The sequence below is a fragment of the Morchella importuna genome, assembly GCF_003444635.1.
Source record: "Morchella importuna strain M04M26 chromosome Unknown Morimp01GS014, whole genome shotgun sequence".
Taxonomy (NCBI): Eukaryota; Fungi; Ascomycota; class Pezizomycetes; order Pezizales; family Morchellaceae; genus Morchella; species Morchella importuna.
The window spans coordinates 866,031-885,809 of record NW_025763411.1 but is presented as its reverse complement, the minus strand read 5'-3'; the positions used below and the strand labels follow the sequence as shown (position 1 = coordinate 885,809).

Here is a 19,779-nt window from a genome sequence, read left to right as displayed (position 1 = left end):
GGGGGGTGTGTGTGTGGGAAGGATGGGGAAAAACTCCTTGGGGGGGGGGTGTCTCTGGTCTGTCCGCGGACTAGTCCGTCTCCTCCTCTGTCAAGACTGGATCTGTCGTCCGTCTCTCTCTGGCTGGCTGGCTGGCTGTTTGTCTGTCCTACTCTGTTCTACTCTACTCTACCGGCAGCGGGAAGTAACTCTACTAGTACATACAGTGTGCTACCAGCATTAAAAGTAGAGTAACTGCGCGCGCTACCTACTGTATGCCAGTAACTACTCTCTTCATGTAAAATCGCGATGCAACAATATGGGCTAGGCCCCGTTTCTGTTCTTTTATGCTTTTTTATTAGACATATTGGCTGACTCTGTGGTGGTCGTGGTGGTGGTATGGTAAAGTGGTTTTGTTTTTTCCCTTTCTTTCTTTCTTTCTTCCTCCTTCTAAGGTTCTGAGGTTTATGGTTTACCGATCTTTTTGCTTTTTTGTATTATCCTTTTCTTTTTCTTTTTCTTATTTTCTTATTTCTTTTTTTCTTTGCTCGAGGTAAAGTAGAACCTTTTTCTGCGACTGAGGTCCGTGTCTGGCTTTCTGTTTTTTTATTTTCTTTTCTTTTTGGGGGCTGTTTCTGTTTCTGGTCTTTGGGGGGGGGGGGGGTGAGTGAGGGAGGGAGGTTTTACAATGCTTTCTTTTGGCTGGTGCTGCTGATTGAGTTGAGTGTAAAGAAGAAAAAAGAAGGGACGACAGACGACGACCAAAACCGAAGCCGCAGTTGCTTTTCAATCAATTGTACCCAGGTAGAGTAGATAGAAGATGGTGGCACCCTACCCCCTTCCACTTCCCCTTCCCTACATACCCCCTCCTAGTAAGTAAAAAAAGAAAGGAAAGAAGGAAAGAAGGGCGATAATCCCCGTAGAGACATATGTAGGGATGCGTCGCACAGAGACAGCACGAGAAGGGGCAAGCGAGAGGAAGTGGACTACGGACAGGTAACCTTAGACTACAGTACCTAGCTACCTCCTTGAGGTCCTCGTATCTAACCTTACCACCTCCTCCTCCACAGATAGATACTTGTTTACCACGAAAAGAACCAGAAAATGCAGTTGCTCAGGGCAAGGATTATTTGTATGGAGTGGCGGTGATCTCTCATATAAACTATCCCTGTTTCCGTCACTTGCATTTTCTGGTTCTTTTCGTGGTAAACGAGTAGATAGACAGACAGATAGATAGATTGACAGAACAGAACAAGAACAGACGAGACGAGACGAGCAGGCAAAAAAAGTTAGGCGGCCAGGGGGGGCCTGAGGCCTGCGTCGTCGCGTTGGTACATGGTAGAAGAGTAACTAAAGCTAAACGTGGGAAAAAGAAGGTTTCCCTGCGCTAGAGTACTGCTGCTCCTGCATGACAAGACTGACACTGGGTGAAGCTTTTTTCTTGTAGCAGAGGGAGGGTCGAGGAGGGAAGTGTCAAGCGATCAGCACTAGCACTCAAACTCGAGATTGACGAGCAGCGGAGGCTTATGCACTAAGTACACAAGAGCTTGTTGCTGGGAAGTTGAAACGCCTCTACATATGTATGGAGTGCTCTAACAGGCCGTCTGAACCCCAATTAATTGCCTACCTGTGAGGAAATCTTCGTCTCCTCTAGCCTCCCCAAGCTAGCTAGCCAGTTAGCTGGTTAGGCGCGTGTTCGTGGTTGGTTCATCTTGGTTTTGTGGTGGTGGTGGGTGGTTTCGGGATATACTTGTTTACGGGTACATGTAGGTGCGGTCTACTGGGCTCCGTAGACGGGCGTACTCTATGTAGGAACGAGAAACTTCTGCCGGCCGGAGGGAGGGAAGGGTGGACAGCAGTTGATAACGTATGCGTTTTTTTTTTACTATCGTGGAAGTTTTCCAGACGATTTCTGCTTCCAACGTGAAGCATTTGGCGTGTTGAATAAGTAGACGAGGGGAGGGGGCGGGGATGGAAGTCGTCGACTCCCTTCGAGAGCTTTGGAGAAACTCGGAATTGATTGCTAGTCTAGGGGGAGGGATCCATCTATCCCAGCAGCTTGGGACCGAAGACGGAGGTTGATGATGATCAATCAAGATAGCTCTAGAACCAAACAGGCCTAGCGGAGTGATTGGTGCCAAGGATACTGTATCTATGGGAATCTCGAAAGGAAGAATTAAACGATGGAAGATATGATTGATTTGATTGATTACTGTACTCGGCCAGCGAAGATCACAAGATAGGGTTTATGTAGGATGACATAGTTGCTGTGGATTGCTCTCTGTATGGGTCGCCGGTGATTGACACAAATGACACTGATGAGCTCAAGCTGTTCGCTGGGGCGTCCATTCAACGCGCATCTGAGGAGATCACGTGCCACAGGCGGGGGGCTGTGCTGGGTGCGGGAAACATTGTTTACTTGTTTCAAGTCCTGGGGCTCAGTACACTCATCACACTCATCGCTCGGCTGCGCACGAATCATACTCGATATAGGCGCCTTGTTCTTGCGAACATTTCCATACCAACGCCGAGTACTATGCAGCAGGTAGTAGACCGTAGACGGGGAAGAATACATTACATAGCCTTTGTAACACGCGCACATATAGCCTTTGTAACCACTAGATGCGTCACAAATTCTTTCAACTTCACTGCACCTTCATCATCTGCCATTACCGCTGTGATCCCAACAGTTGAGTTTAACTGAGAACTTCGCCCATATTTCTGTTATCGCCGCCGCCCCCGCCGCCTGCGACTCAGGGCCCTATCAAACATAAAGCGTCCTCTATAAGGGACGCGTTATAGTCCATTTTTCTTGCCTACATAGCTCTCGATAGGACCACTCGATTTACTTGTAAAGAGAGAAAGAAAGAAAAGAAAAGAAAAGAAAAAAGGAGGATAACACGGTCCTTCTCTGCATTTCCCCACTTCTTACCCACATCTGTCAAGCAAGCAGTCAACCAGCCACCAGTCAGTGCAGCAGCAGCAGCGCAGTGTTACCGTCGCTCCTCGTACGTTCAGATCTTGTTTCCTGTACGAGAGTCGACTCCACATATGTATGTCAGCCAATAATATCACGATCTATCGGTCCCCCCCTTCCTTTCTCATCCCTTCCCATCCACTGTATGTACCTGGAGCACATCTTGCTAATACCTATTCCCGGGTCTAGCTGCAGCTACTACCAGTAGAGTACCTACATACTACTGCCTGTTACTACTCTACTACCATTCCCTACTGTAGCAGTACCACCATGGCCTACTACCAGCAACCTCCTCCAGGGAACTATCCCCCACCACAGCAGCAGCAGCAGCAGCAGCCACCCCCAGGCGGCTACCCACCGTACCAGCAGCCATATGGGGCCCCGCCATCCCCATACATGCCACAGCAGCAGCAATGGGGCCAGCCGCCACCTCCTGGAGGGTACCAGCAACCCCCGCCGCCCAGTCCTGGGTTCCAAGGACCACCCACCCCAGGATACCCACCGCCCCATAGCCCAGGATTCCCACCACCGAGCCCAGGCTACGGTGCCCCGCCGCAGCAGTTCCAGCCTCCTCCCCCGCAGGGATACCCCCCTCCACAGCAAGGATATGCCCCCCCACCACAAGGCTACCCTCCCCCGCAAGGCTACCCCCCACAGCAGCAAGGATACCCACCTCCACAGCAAGGGTACCCGCCACAAGGCTACCCCCCAGCACCACTCGTGCACCGCGACTCCAACGGCTACCACCCCCCCGCGCCGCCGCAGGGCTTCCCGCCCCCGCAGCAGGCCTCATACCTCAACCCCCTCGGCGTCGGCGGCGGCCCCCCACCACCAATCGCACACACCTTCCCGCCCGTCGCCCCGCGCATCATCCCCACCGCCGACATCGACATCATCTACAAGGCCTGCAAGGGCTTCGGCACCGACGAGAAGGCCCTCATCAGCGTCTTTGGCTACCGCGAGGGTGACGTCATCGACGCCATCCGCGAGCAGTACTCAACCCACACCAAGCGCGACCTCATCACAACGATCGAGAAGGAGACGAGCGGAAACTTCCGCACCGCCCTCAAGGCCGTTGCGTACGGGCCCAGCGAGTGCGATGTCTTCTTTGCAAACCTGGCCATTGCGGGCTTTGGCACGAACGAGAGCATGCTCACAGAGTCGATCATGGGGAGGACGAACGCGGAGGTTAATCGGATGAAGACGATATACCCGCTGCGCTATAAGGAGTCGTTGGAGGCCGCTGTGCGCGGCGACCTCTCGATGAAGACGGAGAAGCTGTTCATGATGGCGCTGTCGGGCCAGCGGATCGAGGACTGGGAGCCGATAAACCCGCAGGTGGTGGCGAACGATGCTGCTGCGATCCATAATGCGTGTGCGGGGCTAGGCACGGACGAGCTGCTGGTGTGCTCGGTACTGACGCGCGCGAGCGAGCCGTATCTGAGAGCGCTGGCGACGGAGTATAAGAACAGGCACAAGACCGATCTGGTGAAGCTCATCAAGAAGGAGTTCTCCGGGCATATGCAGGATGCGCTGGTGTATATTGTGGAGGGCGCGCTGAATAGGCCGACGAGAGATGCGATACTGCTGGAGGCGAGTATGAAGGGCATTGGCACGAGGGATGAGTTGCTGATCTCGAGGCTGGTGAGGATGCATTGGAATAAACACCATTTTGAGTTGGTGAAGAGGGAGTTTAAGAGGTTGTATGGGAGGGATCTGCAGCAGAGGGTCAAGGGGGAGACGAGTGGGGATTATGGGAAGTTAATGGTTGCGCTGTGTTCTTGAGGGATGGGATTTTTTTTCTTCTTTTTCTTTCTTTCTTTCTTTCTTTTTTTCTTGATGTTTCGCTTTTTTTGTGGGCTGCTGATGATGATAAATGGTGTGTGTTTATTTATCTAAGAGGGAGATAAAGAGAGAGCCTAATCTGTATTTATGTTGTTTTCTTATATGGGGCGGCTATGTCTGCGGTTGGGTGGGGTGGGGGGGGATTTGCTCTTATGTCTTGGCTTGTGCTTGGGCCGGAGGTTGGTGTGTAAGGTAGTGCCATTAGTTGCTATCGTTTGCGTGTGGGTTGGGATATCTGTTAGTGGCTCAAAAAAAAAGTAGAAATTGTTCCTTTTTTTATATCCATCTACTCTAGTTTTTAATGATTGTTCTTGCTCTTTCTTCATGTAGGCTAACTATATCACGAATCTTTTTATATCTTATCTTAGCGGTGCGTACGGAGGATTGGGACTCGTGATAGACCTCCAGGCTGTCTATATCAAAGACACTAGCCTTCGAGGGCCTGCATGGGGCGGGGATACGTACGTGATAGTAAGGCCTTGAGCAGATAAGTATGCCCCGTATCCGCCACAGATGTGGCGCTGTGGCAGTGCGGTCGAGTGATGTATTGTGACTGCAGTGCGCATATGTCGTTGGGCGAGAAAGGATGAGCGCCCTTTTGTCCTTTCTATGGGGCTGATCTATAGTTATAAAGAGAGGGCTTAGGTATGGTATCTCTGGCGAGCTGGGGGTGAGGTGAGTTGGGGTGAGGTGTGGTTCTTGTGGGTGTCTGATCGATGCAGGGGAAGGGAAGGAGGGGTATCTTTTTGTACTGTGGTTAACGTTGGTTGGGGTCTGTTGAGATGATGGTGTGACTGCTGTGATGGGGGGGTGTACTGGTATGGCGGGTGGAGGTGTGGGCGGGTGGTTGTGGGGTTTCTAGCTCTCAGCTCACGACTTTCAAACCCTTTGCTCACTCGCGATACAGGTTGGAACTCGCTTGGCAGATATGGTGGGTATCAATGGGTTCTATTCTTCTGCTCACCCTTCCTACACGTTCATATGGGGGCAGCGGCGTTAGGCCGGAGAATTAGGGAAGGAGGGGGGGGTGTTGGGTTTTACTTCTTTGACTCTGATACTGGGGGGAAGCGTTAGAACTCATGATCAGCTATAGGGAGAGGGGTGGGGGGTGGGGGGTGGGGGAGTGGTCATTGATACCTGCACTTTGCGCGTACCGCCAAGCAGTCACGCTAGTTGGTGTTAGTAGTAGGTGTTGTTTGTGGGAATTCATTACGGCTGTTGTTATTGTCAACTAAATTGTTGCCAACGTTTCATTATGTAGTTTGAACGCTGTTCTAAACTATCTATACTCTTGTCGCGGGGCTAAATGTTCTCTAAACTGGATCTATAAGGATGGTATATTCCCACCCTCTTCCTTGTTTTAACAGTCAGTTCATACTATCAACTTGGCCGGTTCGGCTCTACTGCTCCTCTGAAGGCAGCAGGCAGACACCCGCAATTACAATGAGCGAGTGATACGCCATGACTACACTACGCAGCGTTCCTGCTCCACGAACGAAGCGCATGGCCAAATTAAAAAAAAAGATGCTTGTCATACTTAAAGACGTGCGTAGACTGCCTCTTCCGGAAAGATCACGTCTACAGACTCGAACATCTGATAGCAGGTGGACGGATTCTGCGCCCCACTCTGGCACCCACCGCGTGTAGGATGAGTACATGTATGTTCGCCCTTACATTCAGACTCGAGCCGCACTGTCGTGGACAATGGGATGAAAAAAAAGTCTATAAGTCATTGGTTCTATTTTCCCTGGGGGCGGGATGCTGTCTATCGAAAGCCCCCCCCTCTCTTCCTAGTGGGTTCTTTTAATTTTATAATATGAACGCGGGTCCAAGAAAACTTGACTTATGGGCTCAAACCTAACAAGCCCAAATCAGCCAACCGATCCACCCAAAAGCTTCTCCTGCTGATGCCTAGGGAATGTTTTAAAGGGGGTGTATATTATATTTTCTCAGAAGCTCCTTTAGCTAGTAGGAGGCTCGACAATATCAAGTTATATTAGTTGAAACCTAATGTCCGAGGATACTAGAAAAAAAAAAGATTAAGCGAATACTCTTAAATTTGTGTTCTGACACCACCATCAGAATCTTTGCGCTTGATATAGTCTATGTACTTGTTCCTACTTGTTTCCCATATCTGGAGGCTGTGGGGGAATTGATGTTTGTTAGGTTTCCTTTTCGCGGGTTGTTGTGTTGCATCCCGGCCCCTCTGTCGACCATAGGTCAGGTTTTCTCAGACCCGCGTTCACATGTATGTACTTGCTTACAGCCGGTGTCCATGTGGATATGTATCTGGTGATGCACTCTATTGGTCCAAGAAGCACTATATGGCATTATGCTACTTCTTTTCTTTTAGAAGTGTGTATCCCAACAGAAGGGAAGGGAAGGAAGGAATGCCGCGGTCCCTTCTAATAGGGTCATAAGGTGTCACTCGGCCATTTACACTAGCTAGCTGTATCACCCACCTGCCAATAGAACTACGTATTGGGACATCTGTTATAACGCCGAGTCTAGCAGATGCTGAAGAGTATATGGAGGGGCCCGTATCGCTCCTCATCATCACTCGAAACCTACCTGCACCCAGGAACTCCACTGCTTTACAACCCCAACCCCACCACAACTCCCACTCCAACTCCGCTACAACCCCCAGATACTCACCTATCCGCCCCAAAACACCCCGAAACAAAAAACCAAACCACACAGCAGCAACAATCCGCCCTGAATTAGCAGCACCCTACCTAAGAAAGCCTATTATACATGCAGATAAAAAGATTCGAAACAAAAGAGAGAAAAAGAGAGAAAAAACCCACTCCACTAGTCGAAGTCCCGATTTTCAAACCTGTCCCTATCGAAATACTTGGCGGCGATGGTATTCCCATTAAAGAGCCGTCCCTGGAGCGCTTGTATCGCCTATTCACACATGGCCCGTCAGTCAGTCACACATCCCCCACTAACCACCTCCTCGCACCCTACCAAACAAAAAAAGAAGAAAAGAGAGAGAAAGAAAAAAAACCCACCCTCAGCGCACTCAACTGGCTAGTAAACACCACAAACACCCTACTCTTCGTGCGGCCCTCCATCCAATGTATAAACACCCTCTCCACCTTGCCATACTTGCCCTCACACTCCTCGCCAATCTCCTGCACCAGCACGGCCTCGTCCTCGTCCTGCAGCCCGTCCACCATGCTCTCCAGCACCACCACCTCGCTGATCCCCCCCTCGCCGGGGTTGGCGCGCTTGTTGCGGTCGACGATCTTGCCGCGGCCGGCGAGGTCTTTGGACTTTGACGCGGCGACCATGCGGAGCGGTTGCACGATGCCGCTGGAGTCGGCGCCGAGCCCCGTGCCGGATTTCCAGCCGTACTTGGACATGAGGCGTTGGGCGAAGCCGGCCTGGCCGGGGAGGGTGGAGCGGTCCTCGTCGGCGGGGGGCTGGGGCGGTGGTGGGGTGGTGGGGCGTGCTGGTGGGGGGGAGGCGGGAGGCGCGGGGGCGGGGGCGGAGTGGTTGTAGAGGATGGGGGCGCGGGAGATTGTTGCTTCTGGCTGCACGGGGGGCGGTGGTGGGGGTGGTGGGGGAGGCGGGGGGTGGAATGATGGTGCTGGTGGGGGGGGGGTCGGTGTTGCGGCGGCAGCAGCGCCGTACCCGGCTTGTCCCATCTGCGACATGCGGATGCGGCGCGCATATGCATCCTCTCCCGACGCATCATCCGGCACCTCCGCTGGCGGCGGCGGTGGTGGAGGCGTCGGCTGTGACCTTACTTCACCACCACCACCACCACCACCACCCAGCGACGGCGGCGGCGCAAACGAGTACCCCTTCGGCGGCGCAAACCTCCCCGCCGCAGCCGCCTTGTACGCGCCGTCCTCCTCGTCGCTGTCCCCGCCCCAGCTGTCGTCCCTCTGGCGGTGGTGGCGGCGGCCATAGACCCTCTCGCGCCAGTCCTGCATCTCCCTGACCTTCTCGTCGCCCTCGCGGTACTCCTCGTAGCTGTTTGGGCGGCTGGGGTCGTAGACGTCGTCCCAGTTTGTGGGCGGCGGCGGGGTGTCGCGCGCCTTTTTGCGGCGCTTCTTGTTGCTGCTGCCGGTGGTGTTGCTGCTGCGGTGGTGCTGCTTGGACGTGCTTGAGTAGAAGCCGTTGACGTCGTCGTCGCCGCCGGTCCAATCCTCGAGCGTGGTTTTTGTGATGGGCCGCGGGGCGGTGGAGGGGGTGGGGTCGGTTGTGGTGTTGGTGGTGGTGGTGGTGGTATTGGTGGTTGTGGTGTTAGCGGTGGTGGTGGAGGTGATGGGTTTCATGGAGATTTTGGGCTTGGTGGGTTTTGTGGGTTGCGGGCGTTTTGTGATTGTGGGTTGGAAGCGGAGGGATGCTGTGGCGGGCGGGCAAGTCAGTCAGCCAGTCAGCCAGTCAGTCAGTCGGTCAGTCAGTCAGTATCCTATCTATGAGTGCTAGTCCTCATGATGTTTGCTATCTACATGTAAATAGCTATGAAATGCACACACACACATACCAGCATTCAACTTCTTCTGCCCCGATCCCGCACCTCCAGCTCCCGCTCCCGTCCCAGCTCCTGTAGTAGAATTCCCATCCTTCGAGCTGCCGCTGTTGGCGCCCGCAGCTGCAAACACAACTGGCGCACGGGAGATTGAAGCCGTGCTGTTTGCAGTGCTGGGCTCGAGGAGGTTGGCGTATAGGCCTGAGCGTGCCGGCGGGGGGTCTGGCATTGCTGTGCTGTGAATTGGGTTTCTCTGCTCTGGCAGACAGACGGACGGACGGGCAGAGAGATAGTCGCGGTTTGTGGTATGGATGGTAGGTATTGATTGTATTTGGTGTAGAGTTGTAGAGTGTGCAATTGCTGGGTCGGGGGGTGGTGGGTGTTACCCTGCCTGCCTGCCTGCCTGCCTGCAACTTGCCAGGGCCCACCAACCAACACAGACAGCTCCGTGGTTCCCCACCATTTACGTGTGTGCGGGGAGCTCTCGTGCAATCATATTCTAGAGTACTAGCAGCTACTCTACCTAGCTAATTATAAACATGTAGACCCCTCCCCCCTCCCCTCCCCTCCCCTCCCCTCCCCACCTCATCAATCAATGCTCCTCAAACCCCGCCTCTTCACCCCACTCCTCCGCTCAACAGTAACAGTAAGAACAAGAACAACCATCCCCAATATCCGCACAATGTCCGCTGCTGCTGCACCGCAGAAGATTGAGTGGCTCTGCATCATGCCTGACCAGCCGGATGCGCTGGCGAGGAGGGTGGAGGTTAGGCCGTAGGTGTCCCTGCTTCTTGTGTGTTTGTGGTGGTTGTGGGTGGTTGTGATTGTGAGTGTGGTGGTTGGTGTATGAGTGGGATTGGGATTGGGATTGGGATTGTATTTGGTGCTAATATATCTACAATACAGAAAACATTTCGCCGGCCTACAAGCACTAATCGACAGCGGGTTCATCAATTTTGGCGGTCTGCCTCCCCCATTCCTCCCCCTCCCCCTCCCCTCCCCCTCCCATCCCTCCCCCCTCCTCTCCCACCACAACTACTAACATACCGGACCCCAGGCGCATACCTCGACGAACCCGAGCAACCCAACACGCCACTCGCCTTCCGCGGCAGCGTACTCACCTGCCTGGCGGCCACGCGCGAGGAGGTCGAGGAGACGCTGCGGAAGGACCCGTACACGGTGGGCGAGGTGTGGGACTGGACAAAGGTGCAGATCTATCCGTTCAAGTGTGCGGTGAGGTTGCCGTTGGTGAAATAGGTGGCTGGCTACATGGCTATGGCATCGGTTGGGGGGGGGGGAGTGTGATGTGGTGTGGTGTGGTGTGGTATAGTGATGCGGATATATATATATTCCAATATAGCTGAGCTGAGCTGTGGTACTACTTACTACCTACGTATTTTACTACTGACGTTCCGTTCATTTGAATTTATGTGCCAGTGAGAAGGCTGCGACTATTGCCTGTTCAATTGTTTGCTCCAATACGTTGATGTCGATGCTGGTTAACTCCAGTCCCCTTCTTGGCCCCTCTCATGGGGGTCTACATTCATACGAGTGATCATCCATGATTCTACAAGTAATGGGTATAACTCGACTATTTTATGAAATAAGTACAGAACCATAACCATTCCCCTCGATCCATTCCCCCTTTTTCTTTTGTTTGCCGTCCCCCCTCCTTTCCTTTCCCTTTCCCTTTTCCTTTTTGCCATTCCCACCGTCCCCCCGCATCCGCCCAAACATAAAAAAGGACATTCACTACAGCACTCACTCACTCGCATTCACAATAGGATGTTTCCAGGGAGGAGGGGGTTCACCGCGCTCGCTCGCTACAAGAGGAAATAAAAAAAGAAATGACATGAAAATTTAAAACATGAATATTGAATATAAATAAAAAGAAGCCGAATCCCCCCCTCCACCCCACTCCCCACAATCCACTGTTGAAAGAGAAAAAAAGACCAGCATACCCTATCCATAGATACTAATACGAATAAATAATACCTCGCCGCGGCCAGTCAAACAACCCCCTATCATCATCATCGCTCAGCAACAGAAAGAAGAAAAAATAAGAAAACACTAAAGCAACAACAAATCTAGTTTGCGCATCCGTCATTAAAAAGAAAAAAAGAGTGAACATAAAAAACAGAGCCCATCGGATAACCCAGCTAAAGTGAGGATAAATATAAACCTACCCCCCTTCGCAATGCTTCTTCCCCCTTCCGCTACTAGGGTGTGAGGATGCTTCCGATACTCCGTCCAGTCCCACCCTTTCCCCCTATATATAGCCGTCCGACGTCCTTGCATACATATCTATATTATATTTTTACCCCAATCCCTCCTGCCTTTTTCCCCCCGTCCTTTTGCTTCAGCTCTGTGCTTATGCCGGTCGTCTGCCCAAGTTTCCGGGCTTCTCCTCCGTATCAATGTGCCAGACGACATAGTTTGGCAGACCAATCACTTGGTATCCGGCACGCTTGGCCATCTTTGCGAATCCTTCCGTCTCGGCTTGATTCTCAAAAGCGTAGGCAGGGAAATTGACTCCTGGGAACTTGTTAGCCTGAAGTTCATGGGGCAAGATTAAAAAGTGCTACTACGAACCCGAACGATGAACATCAGCCTTTACAACAATGTTGACACCACCAATACCATCGAGCTCTATCTCCTCATCCTTGTTGTTGCGCCAATCACCCATCTTGGCCATGTACTTGCGCCCAGTGTCGTATTGCTTGTAACCTATTAAACAAAGTTTGAGTCACGTGATTCCGGTATCATGGGGGTGCGCTCCGGATGCAAACCTTCGGCGAGGACGGTGTCCTTGGGTAACGAGGCAGCCAAAGCAAGGCCCTTCTCGGATTCTTGCCATGAGTTGTAATCGACTGCGCGTGAATTGGGATATTAGCTTAAATGTAACAAAGAAACTAAGGAAAGAAAGAAAAAGTGGGGTACGCACAGCGTCCTTCAATGTCACGGCCGTTCTCATATCTGTGGAACCAAACGTCTATAAATACCGTTCCGTTAGCGCTTCTCTCTTTTTTTTTTTTTTTTAATTTTGGGATGGAAGCTTGAACGCACTGGGCACCAAAATATCCTTATCGTGGGCGATAAAGTCCTGCAGGATTGTCTTTGGAGAGTCCTTGATGTCCACGTCCCTCCAGTACACCCAGCTGTGATCGGGCTTCAGGGAGGCTGAGAGCAAGTAGTTCCTTGCTTTACCCATTGCCTTTCTCCTGGGCCCTTGGAACTCAAAGCTGTGCCTCTGCTCGACGCTCTGTGCAACCACAACGCCGAAATCCTTCTCAACGATCATGACACTTCTGAACGGAATTGCCGCGTCCGGGTTGGTCTGGATCCGCTGGAGCTCCGAGCTCAGGATCGCTACGGTGTCATCAGTGGTATCGCTGACCAAGAACGCAAGGTCGATAAGGTCATGAGGGTACGTCAGTTGAGAGAGGAGGTCAAAGTGCCTAGTGATGTAGAATGAGGCGTCGCGAAGCGGGGTGAGAATCAACACTCGCTCTTTATTCTTGACGGCATCGCGAGTGGACTTGATTGGGTTCAAATCAATGTGACTGATGGTCGTAGCGTTAACTTCAAAGGGCTCGTGATGGTTAAACAACACCGGGGTCTGGTGGTGTGCGTGCCAGTTCGCATGCTCATTTTGGGAGATTTCCATAGGTGACCTAGCAGGACCAAAGCAGTAAAATCTATAGGGAGAGACATTTTTGTTAGTTTCAAGTTTGTTTTCCCATCTCCCCATCCCACTACCGCGATGCTGTTTCGTTTATCAATTCATCCATCAAGCCTCGTTGTCATCCTATCATTCCCCACGCAGGTAGTGTGACATTCATCCCACCCCATAGCAAATTGCTACCCCTTGATTCTTCCGAAGCTCTCTGGCACACGTTCGAGGAGATTCCTTACTTTTGCATATTCGCGGCGGAGGAGCTGAACCCCCGCCATAGTATTATAATGAACGCCGAAAGAAAGACGAAAAATAGGAATCGCGTTCTAAAGACCACCTGTCCGATTGCCCGCAGCGGTGGCAGTTTGTTCCGGATCGTCTTGACCGTCATCCCCTTGGGTATCATGGTTACCATCTTCGCTTCAAACGAAGCAAACGCAGGCTAAAACTTTTGTTGAAATCAAAAAAAAGGTCTCTCCGGATAAGGAAGAGAGAATGTCGTTTTTTCAAAGAGTGAGTTTTTTTTTCTTTCTTCTTTTCCGGAGGGCGAAAAGGAAAGAAGGAATTCACCAGAAACGAAGGACTGGGGGTGTGTGAATGGGCAGATAAGATATGGGGGGGGGGAAATAATGGTGCCAGATCAATGGGATTGGGATGGGAGGGACGGGGATGGGGGCGAGGATTGGGATGCGATTTCTCCCTCTGGTGTGTCGAAGTCGCTAGGGCCCGGCGAAGGAGCGAGGATGTAGGGAGTGGTGATGATGTCCTAACGTTACTGTGAAGGAGGACGACGCGGCAGAAAATTAAGGAATGGGGCAAAAAAAAAAAAAGGAGTGTCGTTGCAACGGAAGCTGGTCTCCCCACTGTTCAAAGCTATTTTTGGCGAAGTTCACAACTTGTCCACAGAAGAGTTATTAACAACCAACTCGACCCAACGAGGCATATGAGGGGAAGAATGAGGAAAGAGGACTGGGATCATGTTCTAGAAAGCCCTCTAGTGATTTGCATCTTTTTCATCCTTTTCATACCTTTCTGCATTTCCATCTCCTCGCATGCCCAGACACCGGACAGCTAAGCTACATGTCTACTGTGGTTTATCAAAATGCTAAGATCATAGTACTTCAAGTTCACCCCTGAGCGAGCCAACTCTACGGAACACAAACAATACCTGCTTTGTGAAAAAACCTACTTACTAGCTTCAATCAAACGTATGCCCTTTACCATCTTTACTAACCCAAACATTTCAATCTGACGATTTTCACAATCCCGAGACTCTCAATCGCAAAGATGTTATCGTCCTTATCCCTCCATCTTGAAACATGACGCGTCATCCGTGCTCTTCTGCACTTCCGTGGCTACCGTACGCACATACAGCACTTTGTGGACTTGTGTTACTTGCTTCAAAGCTCAAAGCATACATGTACCCAGCATAACTACAGGTATTAGCACCATCACTATCCCTTGGAGCAAAGTACATAATAGTACACATCCCATCCTGCGAACTCCGTGGAGTAAAAGCAAAAGGGAAAAAAGGAAACAAAAAAGAAATAAGAGAACCCTTCCCGCTCCTACCAACCCTAGATATGATGAAAATCCCGAAGAAAGAAAGAAAAAAATTGAAATTTGAAATTTGAAAAATCAAAAACGAAAACACCAAGTCCCGTACTCCCAGTCCAACTGAACTCATCTCTGTAGCGCCTCTCTAAGAGCAGTTTCGCTGTAGTTCCAGAGCTTCTCATGGTCTCCTCTTTTGAGCGCCCTGCTGATGTCGTACTCCGTGGAATAATGGTACCTCATAGACCAAGTCATGACAGGTACATAAAACTTTCCTCTTATGTCCTTTTCGACTACAGTCTTTGATGTTGACAGGTAGATCTGGGTCATGGCGCCCTCCAAGGGAGTGAAGCTGACAGTCCCAACGGCTTTATGGACCATTCCGTTGAACCATTGAGGAATTCCCAAAGCATCCTGTGATGTGGAAAATGTTAGCAATCTGACACTTCAGCGATGAAGTTTTTTTTCTGAGATGCCATGAAGAAAAAAAAAGTAAAATGTAAAAAAGTAAAAAAGCCACGACTTCATGAATGCCTGAATATAAAGAACATGAATACTGACATTTGCGCCTAATCCCGTATCCCCAACTGAACCTACACCCCAAAAGTCAGTAATCCAATTTCGGCATGCTCCAGATAAGATAAAGTCAATTTACCTGGATGACAAGTATTCACCCTTATCCCACTAATCCCTCTTGCTTCCAAGCGCTTGCTGAGTTCCTGGGTGAACAAAATATTGGCCATTTTACTCCTTCCGTACCTCCTACCCGCCGCTTTCATATCTAATATGCTCTTTCCTTCGCTTTTCACTCGAATAGAATCAAAGTCGATCCCATTATTCCCCGCAAATTGATAAGCCATGCTACTAGTCACGACAACCCTAACATCCCCACCATTGATCCCTGACGTTCTCTCGAGTAATGGTAGTAATGTAGTGATGAATGCAAAGTGCCCCAGATGGTTTGTCGCGAATGACCTATCATAACCGTCCACGGAAAGCTGATCGATCGACTCAAACGCGGTCCCAGCATTCGCGACCAATATGTCTAATCGGTCATGATCTCGGAGGAATCGATGCGCAGACTCATATACGCCTTTGAGATCGAGAAGATCAAGATGGTGATATATAATTTCGCCGACTCCTTGGGTGGCGGGAAATAGGCGCCGTTGAATATCGGCTATTGCCCTATCTGCCTTCTCAGGATTGCGTGCAGCGATATAGACGGTGCAGTTTCGACGGGCAAGGAGATAAGCTGTTTCAAGACCGATACCAGAGCTTGCACTACATCGAGCAGAGTGTAATGTTAGCTTTACTGTATTTGTTACTTGAAAAGGAAACATTAATACCCGGTCACGATGGCTACCTTTCCACTAAGGTCAGGAATATCGTTTAGTTTGAAGGCTCTGGCAGTCATCTTGTTTTTTTTAGGGTTTGCTTATCGATAGTCGGGAAACACAAGGGAAGGGATAAAGAGGGGAGAAAGAGAGAGAAGAAACTCGGTGCTGACAGCGATCTTAAGGGCGGGAAGGAAGGAGATATTACAAGGGTAATAGATAAAGTTACTATGAAGTTGGAATTTATACCTAGCAAGTAAGCTCTCAAGCTTCTTCTTCTACCCGGGGGTGTTTCAGGGTTTTGTTTTTTGTGGTTACAGATGGCTATCCTGTGGTGATAAATACAATGTCCTTCCGTCATGAGCGAGGCGCAGCGGCTGAAGCGTAGTGCAAAGACATCGATTCCTCATGATACTGCCGCTGCGGCTGATTATTTGAAATGGGGGAATGCTCTGAACTCGAACCCGTGGAGGCTCGGATCGGCAGAAGAAAACAAACGCGCTTTGATAGGCTAGTAATCGGCTTCTCTGCTTCTTTGCCTTTTCGTCATGGGCCGTTATTCTGCCCCTCCTTCACCCAGGTACAGAGTCCCTGTGATTGGGTACCGTTTCGATCTACGAGGCTGAGAACAAAACTCATGATCATATGTCAGAAGTACTTATCCCTCTCTAATCAGAAGATAAGGGGATGACATCGGGTGCTGATAAAAGGTTCTACGGCAGTAAATATTTCAGTCGTACCGAAGCTTAAACGGTCCAAGATATATATCAGACATCTAAGGACCACATTGCCTACCTAGATGACCGCTTTGGTCAAATGTCCCAGAGTTCAACCACCCATCCATCTCATCGTTGAACGAGGTCCAAAGGAAAAGGAAAAGGTGCTGTGCTACCATCACCATCACATCACCATCATCCCCATCAAATGTATCCAACTCGAAACACTTCTCCTCTTGCCTTGTCAAGATTAAGGCGTCTTCACGCTAAGACGTTGAGATAAACGTTTCGTATCAGACCAGCTCTGACTTCGACAGTGGAAATTACCTAGGGAATCGGACAAGCTTCTTCTAAAGTTAGCTCCGGGACTCGGAATCCGGCCTGTTCTAGACATACATACGACCCTCGAGGATGTCCGTGCGGGGAACTTTAGCGGCAGAAGAACACTGATATATTTCCCGAGAATGTTTCCGAATGATGAAGGTAGACGATCGATACAGCCCATCTTATGTTATAATCGCGTGCGTCACTGCAAAATAATCAACACTGCTACTACCAATATCACACCATATATACTTTCCCAACTCGGACCATAGACTCAACAACGCGATCTCGAATATATAAACACCTGTGACTCGTTGAACTTCAATTCAAATGCAGGCATAAATCTCTCATACCCCGAGATGACCTGTTACGAAATAACACCATGAGATATCATTCGGAACATTGTCTTAACGACATTTAGGTTTAATTAATTGATTCATTGAGTTGACAACATCTAAGCGCTCTCGCAATTGCTTAGAAATTTGAAACAGAAATGATTGATGAAAATTAAATTCGATTGAAGGGAAGTGAACTCGCTCATTGATGTGGAATAATGTGTTCTACCAAACCTAACAAAGAATGGATGTTTCATAAAACACTATGACATCTAACATTATAACTTCCGGCCTTATGCGAACCCACGCCTTCGGAGTGGCACACTGTAGGTCCAAACAGTCATCTACGGAAGGGTTTTTGCCACGGCCGCACCAAGTACCAGTACAGCACTTGTCTCAAAAAATTGTATCAGTAATAAAGCTTCCGTTTACTAGTCTTGACTTTCTTTAAGAACTCCTGGATTTAAAATCACGATTTAACAAACCCGGTACATTGGTCGATAAATCTCAATGAGTCATGATCACCGTCATCGACTTCGAGCTTCTTGCACTTGAAAGCTAGCTGGACAATTTGAAATTTTGCCTCGGAGCTTTGACCAAGCCAGTTTGGTTTAACCTGTATCACGGATTTGTCCTACAATGGCCAATCCACATTGGTGAACATAAAATATTCTAACCTCTAAGCTACAAATATGTAGCTATAATTCTATAATGATAACACAAAAATTAAAGGAAGACACCCTAACCGTATAAACTCTAAAGTAATAAATTCTCGACACGCATTCCAACCATATGGATCCAGTCATATCAAGTTCAAACCCTGCGACTGCCCCGAGGCAGGCATGCGGAAACACTTCTCCAGAACTCTTCCCACCCTTCTCCGTCTTTTCCCTCCCTATTCCCTCCCCTCAAATTCCCCATGTCGTTTATAGGCCTAAGCTCTATATCGACGTAAAATTCATCGTGGAGCTGGGGGTTTTGGGCATATGCCATAACATTGTTCGTGTATTCTGAGGACATGATAAGTCGAGATTTGGTAAATGAATTGCGGTGTGTTGAAGCAGCAGTATGACTTAGGTATTTATAACTTTATTGACGGACAGATCTTATGGTTTGCAAAAGGGCTATGCTGAGCGGGCGAAATGGCCTTTAAAGCTTTGTTATAACTATATCGAGTGATAACTTGAAAACAAATAGCTCGCCTCTCACTAGTATATAGTGCGTTTTATCTTGTCCATAAAGCCCCCAACCTCACCATTGCCGTATGAAACAAGGCCTGTTTTTTTCAATTATCACGTGGTTAATTGCGAGGCTGAAAAACTGAAACCGATCCACTTTGTGGTGTAAACAACAGATCCAGAAGCCATGCTTTTATTCGGTCTAGTTGGCTACTATTTGTCAAATTTACAGCTAAGCTTTCAATGCTGACCCCTCGTATGAGTGCTAAAGTCAACAAATCCCGATGAGTTATTAGCTATGTAAAGATCTATTCAAATCGAGTACCTTACTAGCACTGGCCGCAAACCTTATCTTATAAAGTGGTATCGACACATCTCAATAGTTGAAACAGGTGGGGTTATCACGGTGCAACTTATGTTCCCAGGAGTGATATGCGGTGATTCACTATTTCTAGACAGATTGGCCAACTCATTCATATGCAATTAACGCGGCTGGAAATAAGCAGTTAATTAGAATATATCAGCACCATACGCGAATAGACAAAACGACATATATCTATATAGAATACAGTAATAATTGCGATTTATCTTACTATATTGTGCAAGATCTATAGCTAGGCTATAGCTATAAGAGGGGGGACAACATCACTATAGCATGATCATGATCACTCATGAATTCAAAGTATTGGCTTAGAATCGGTAATAATTTATACGCCGTTAATATACATAAACTTTTATAACTTGAGGAAGAGTACATATATCTGCGAGATATTGATATCGTTTTCGATCATGAGTTTGAAGGAACCAACTTGGAGCCAAGGAGAATGTTAGGATATGAAATCCAACACTTGAAGTAGTACTAAAGGTGAATTATAGCTGGTAAAGCTACACATATACATGTAGTACATTTAAAAAAAAAACGTGTTTGGTAAGACCAGGCTAAGCACTACATGCGGTGAAATTGATGTACAGAAGTCTCAGCTCCAAGTCTCCGAATCAATCAAGCACACTTCTTTCTAGCAATCCATCTCGCAGCAGAGACAATACGTACAAGCGTTCGTACCGGTACCTCCGCCTCCAGAGTCCTTGTTATGACGATGAGAAGTACCGTCGCTCTCAAGCAAGCAGAAATACCATTTCATCAAAAATTCTGCGAACCCCCCTCCTTCGCCTCTCATATTCACCGGGTCAGACAGGACCACGTCTTCGAGAGCCGTACCTCCTGTACCAGGCTGATAGGATGTGTCTTGGGCATATAGCATAGATTGGTTCTCCGTGTATCCTTGACGAGCGGTGGTTGATGATGTCATGTGTGTAGCTTCTTTTGCTGTTGTTTGGCTTGTCGATCGGTCGTGAAAGGGAGCTGATTATCGCA

The 19,779-nt window shown here is 49.3% G+C and overlaps 6 protein-coding genes across 6 annotated transcripts; 2 read left to right on the top strand and 4 right to left on the bottom strand.

The window, feature by feature from the left end:
• Positions 1-3,226: 3,226 nt before the first annotated feature.
• Positions 3,227-4,741, top strand: LAJ45_05406 (uncharacterized protein; the record flags this gene model as incomplete). The annotated part of the gene is made up of 1 exon (XM_046114977.1): positions 3,227-4,741. One exon carries the CDS (start codon positions 3,227-3,229, stop codon positions 4,739-4,741), a length of 1,515 nt encoding a protein of 504 aa, XP_045972014.1.
• A 2,871-nt stretch (positions 4,742-7,612) lies between these two features.
• On the bottom strand, positions 7,613-9,516 carry LAJ45_05405 (uncharacterized protein; the record flags this gene model as incomplete). The annotated part of the gene is made up of 3 exons (XM_046114976.1): positions 7,613-7,708; positions 7,816-9,161; positions 9,303-9,516. 3 exons carry the CDS (start codon positions 9,514-9,516, stop codon positions 7,613-7,615), a joined length of 1,656 nt encoding a protein of 551 aa, XP_045972013.1.
• Positions 9,517-9,882: 366 nt separating this feature from the next.
• On the top strand, positions 9,883-10,544 carry LAJ45_05404 (uncharacterized protein; the record flags this gene model as incomplete). The annotated part of the gene is made up of 3 exons (XM_046114975.1): positions 9,883-10,061; positions 10,194-10,249; positions 10,345-10,544. The coding sequence occupies 3 exons, from the start codon at positions 9,883-9,885 to the stop codon at positions 10,542-10,544; spliced, it is 435 nt and encodes a 144-aa protein (XP_045972012.1).
• Positions 10,545-11,658: 1,114 nt separating this feature from the next.
• LAJ45_05403 (uncharacterized protein) lies at positions 11,659-13,369 on the bottom strand (the record flags this gene model as incomplete). Its single annotated transcript, XM_046114974.1, has 7 exons — positions 11,659-11,822; positions 11,880-12,014; positions 12,077-12,157; positions 12,232-12,279; positions 12,354-12,850; positions 12,923-12,985; positions 13,203-13,369. The coding sequence occupies 7 exons, from the start codon at positions 13,367-13,369 to the stop codon at positions 11,659-11,661; spliced, it is 1,155 nt and encodes a 384-aa protein (XP_045972011.1).
• A 1,277-nt stretch (positions 13,370-14,646) lies between these two features.
• LAJ45_05402 (uncharacterized protein) lies at positions 14,647-15,931 on the bottom strand (the record flags this gene model as incomplete). Its single annotated transcript, XM_046114973.1, has 4 exons — positions 14,647-14,931; positions 15,079-15,110; positions 15,173-15,798; positions 15,864-15,931. 4 exons carry the CDS (start codon positions 15,929-15,931, stop codon positions 14,647-14,649), a joined length of 1,011 nt encoding a protein of 336 aa, XP_045972010.1.
• A 592-nt stretch (positions 15,932-16,523) lies between these two features.
• LAJ45_05401 (uncharacterized protein) lies at positions 16,524-17,072 on the bottom strand (the record flags this gene model as incomplete). The annotated part of the gene is made up of 3 exons (XM_046114972.1): positions 16,524-16,564; positions 16,647-16,833; positions 16,968-17,072. The coding sequence occupies 3 exons, from the start codon at positions 17,070-17,072 to the stop codon at positions 16,524-16,526; spliced, it is 333 nt and encodes a 110-aa protein (XP_045972009.1).
• Positions 17,073-19,779: the final 2,707 nt, after the last annotated feature.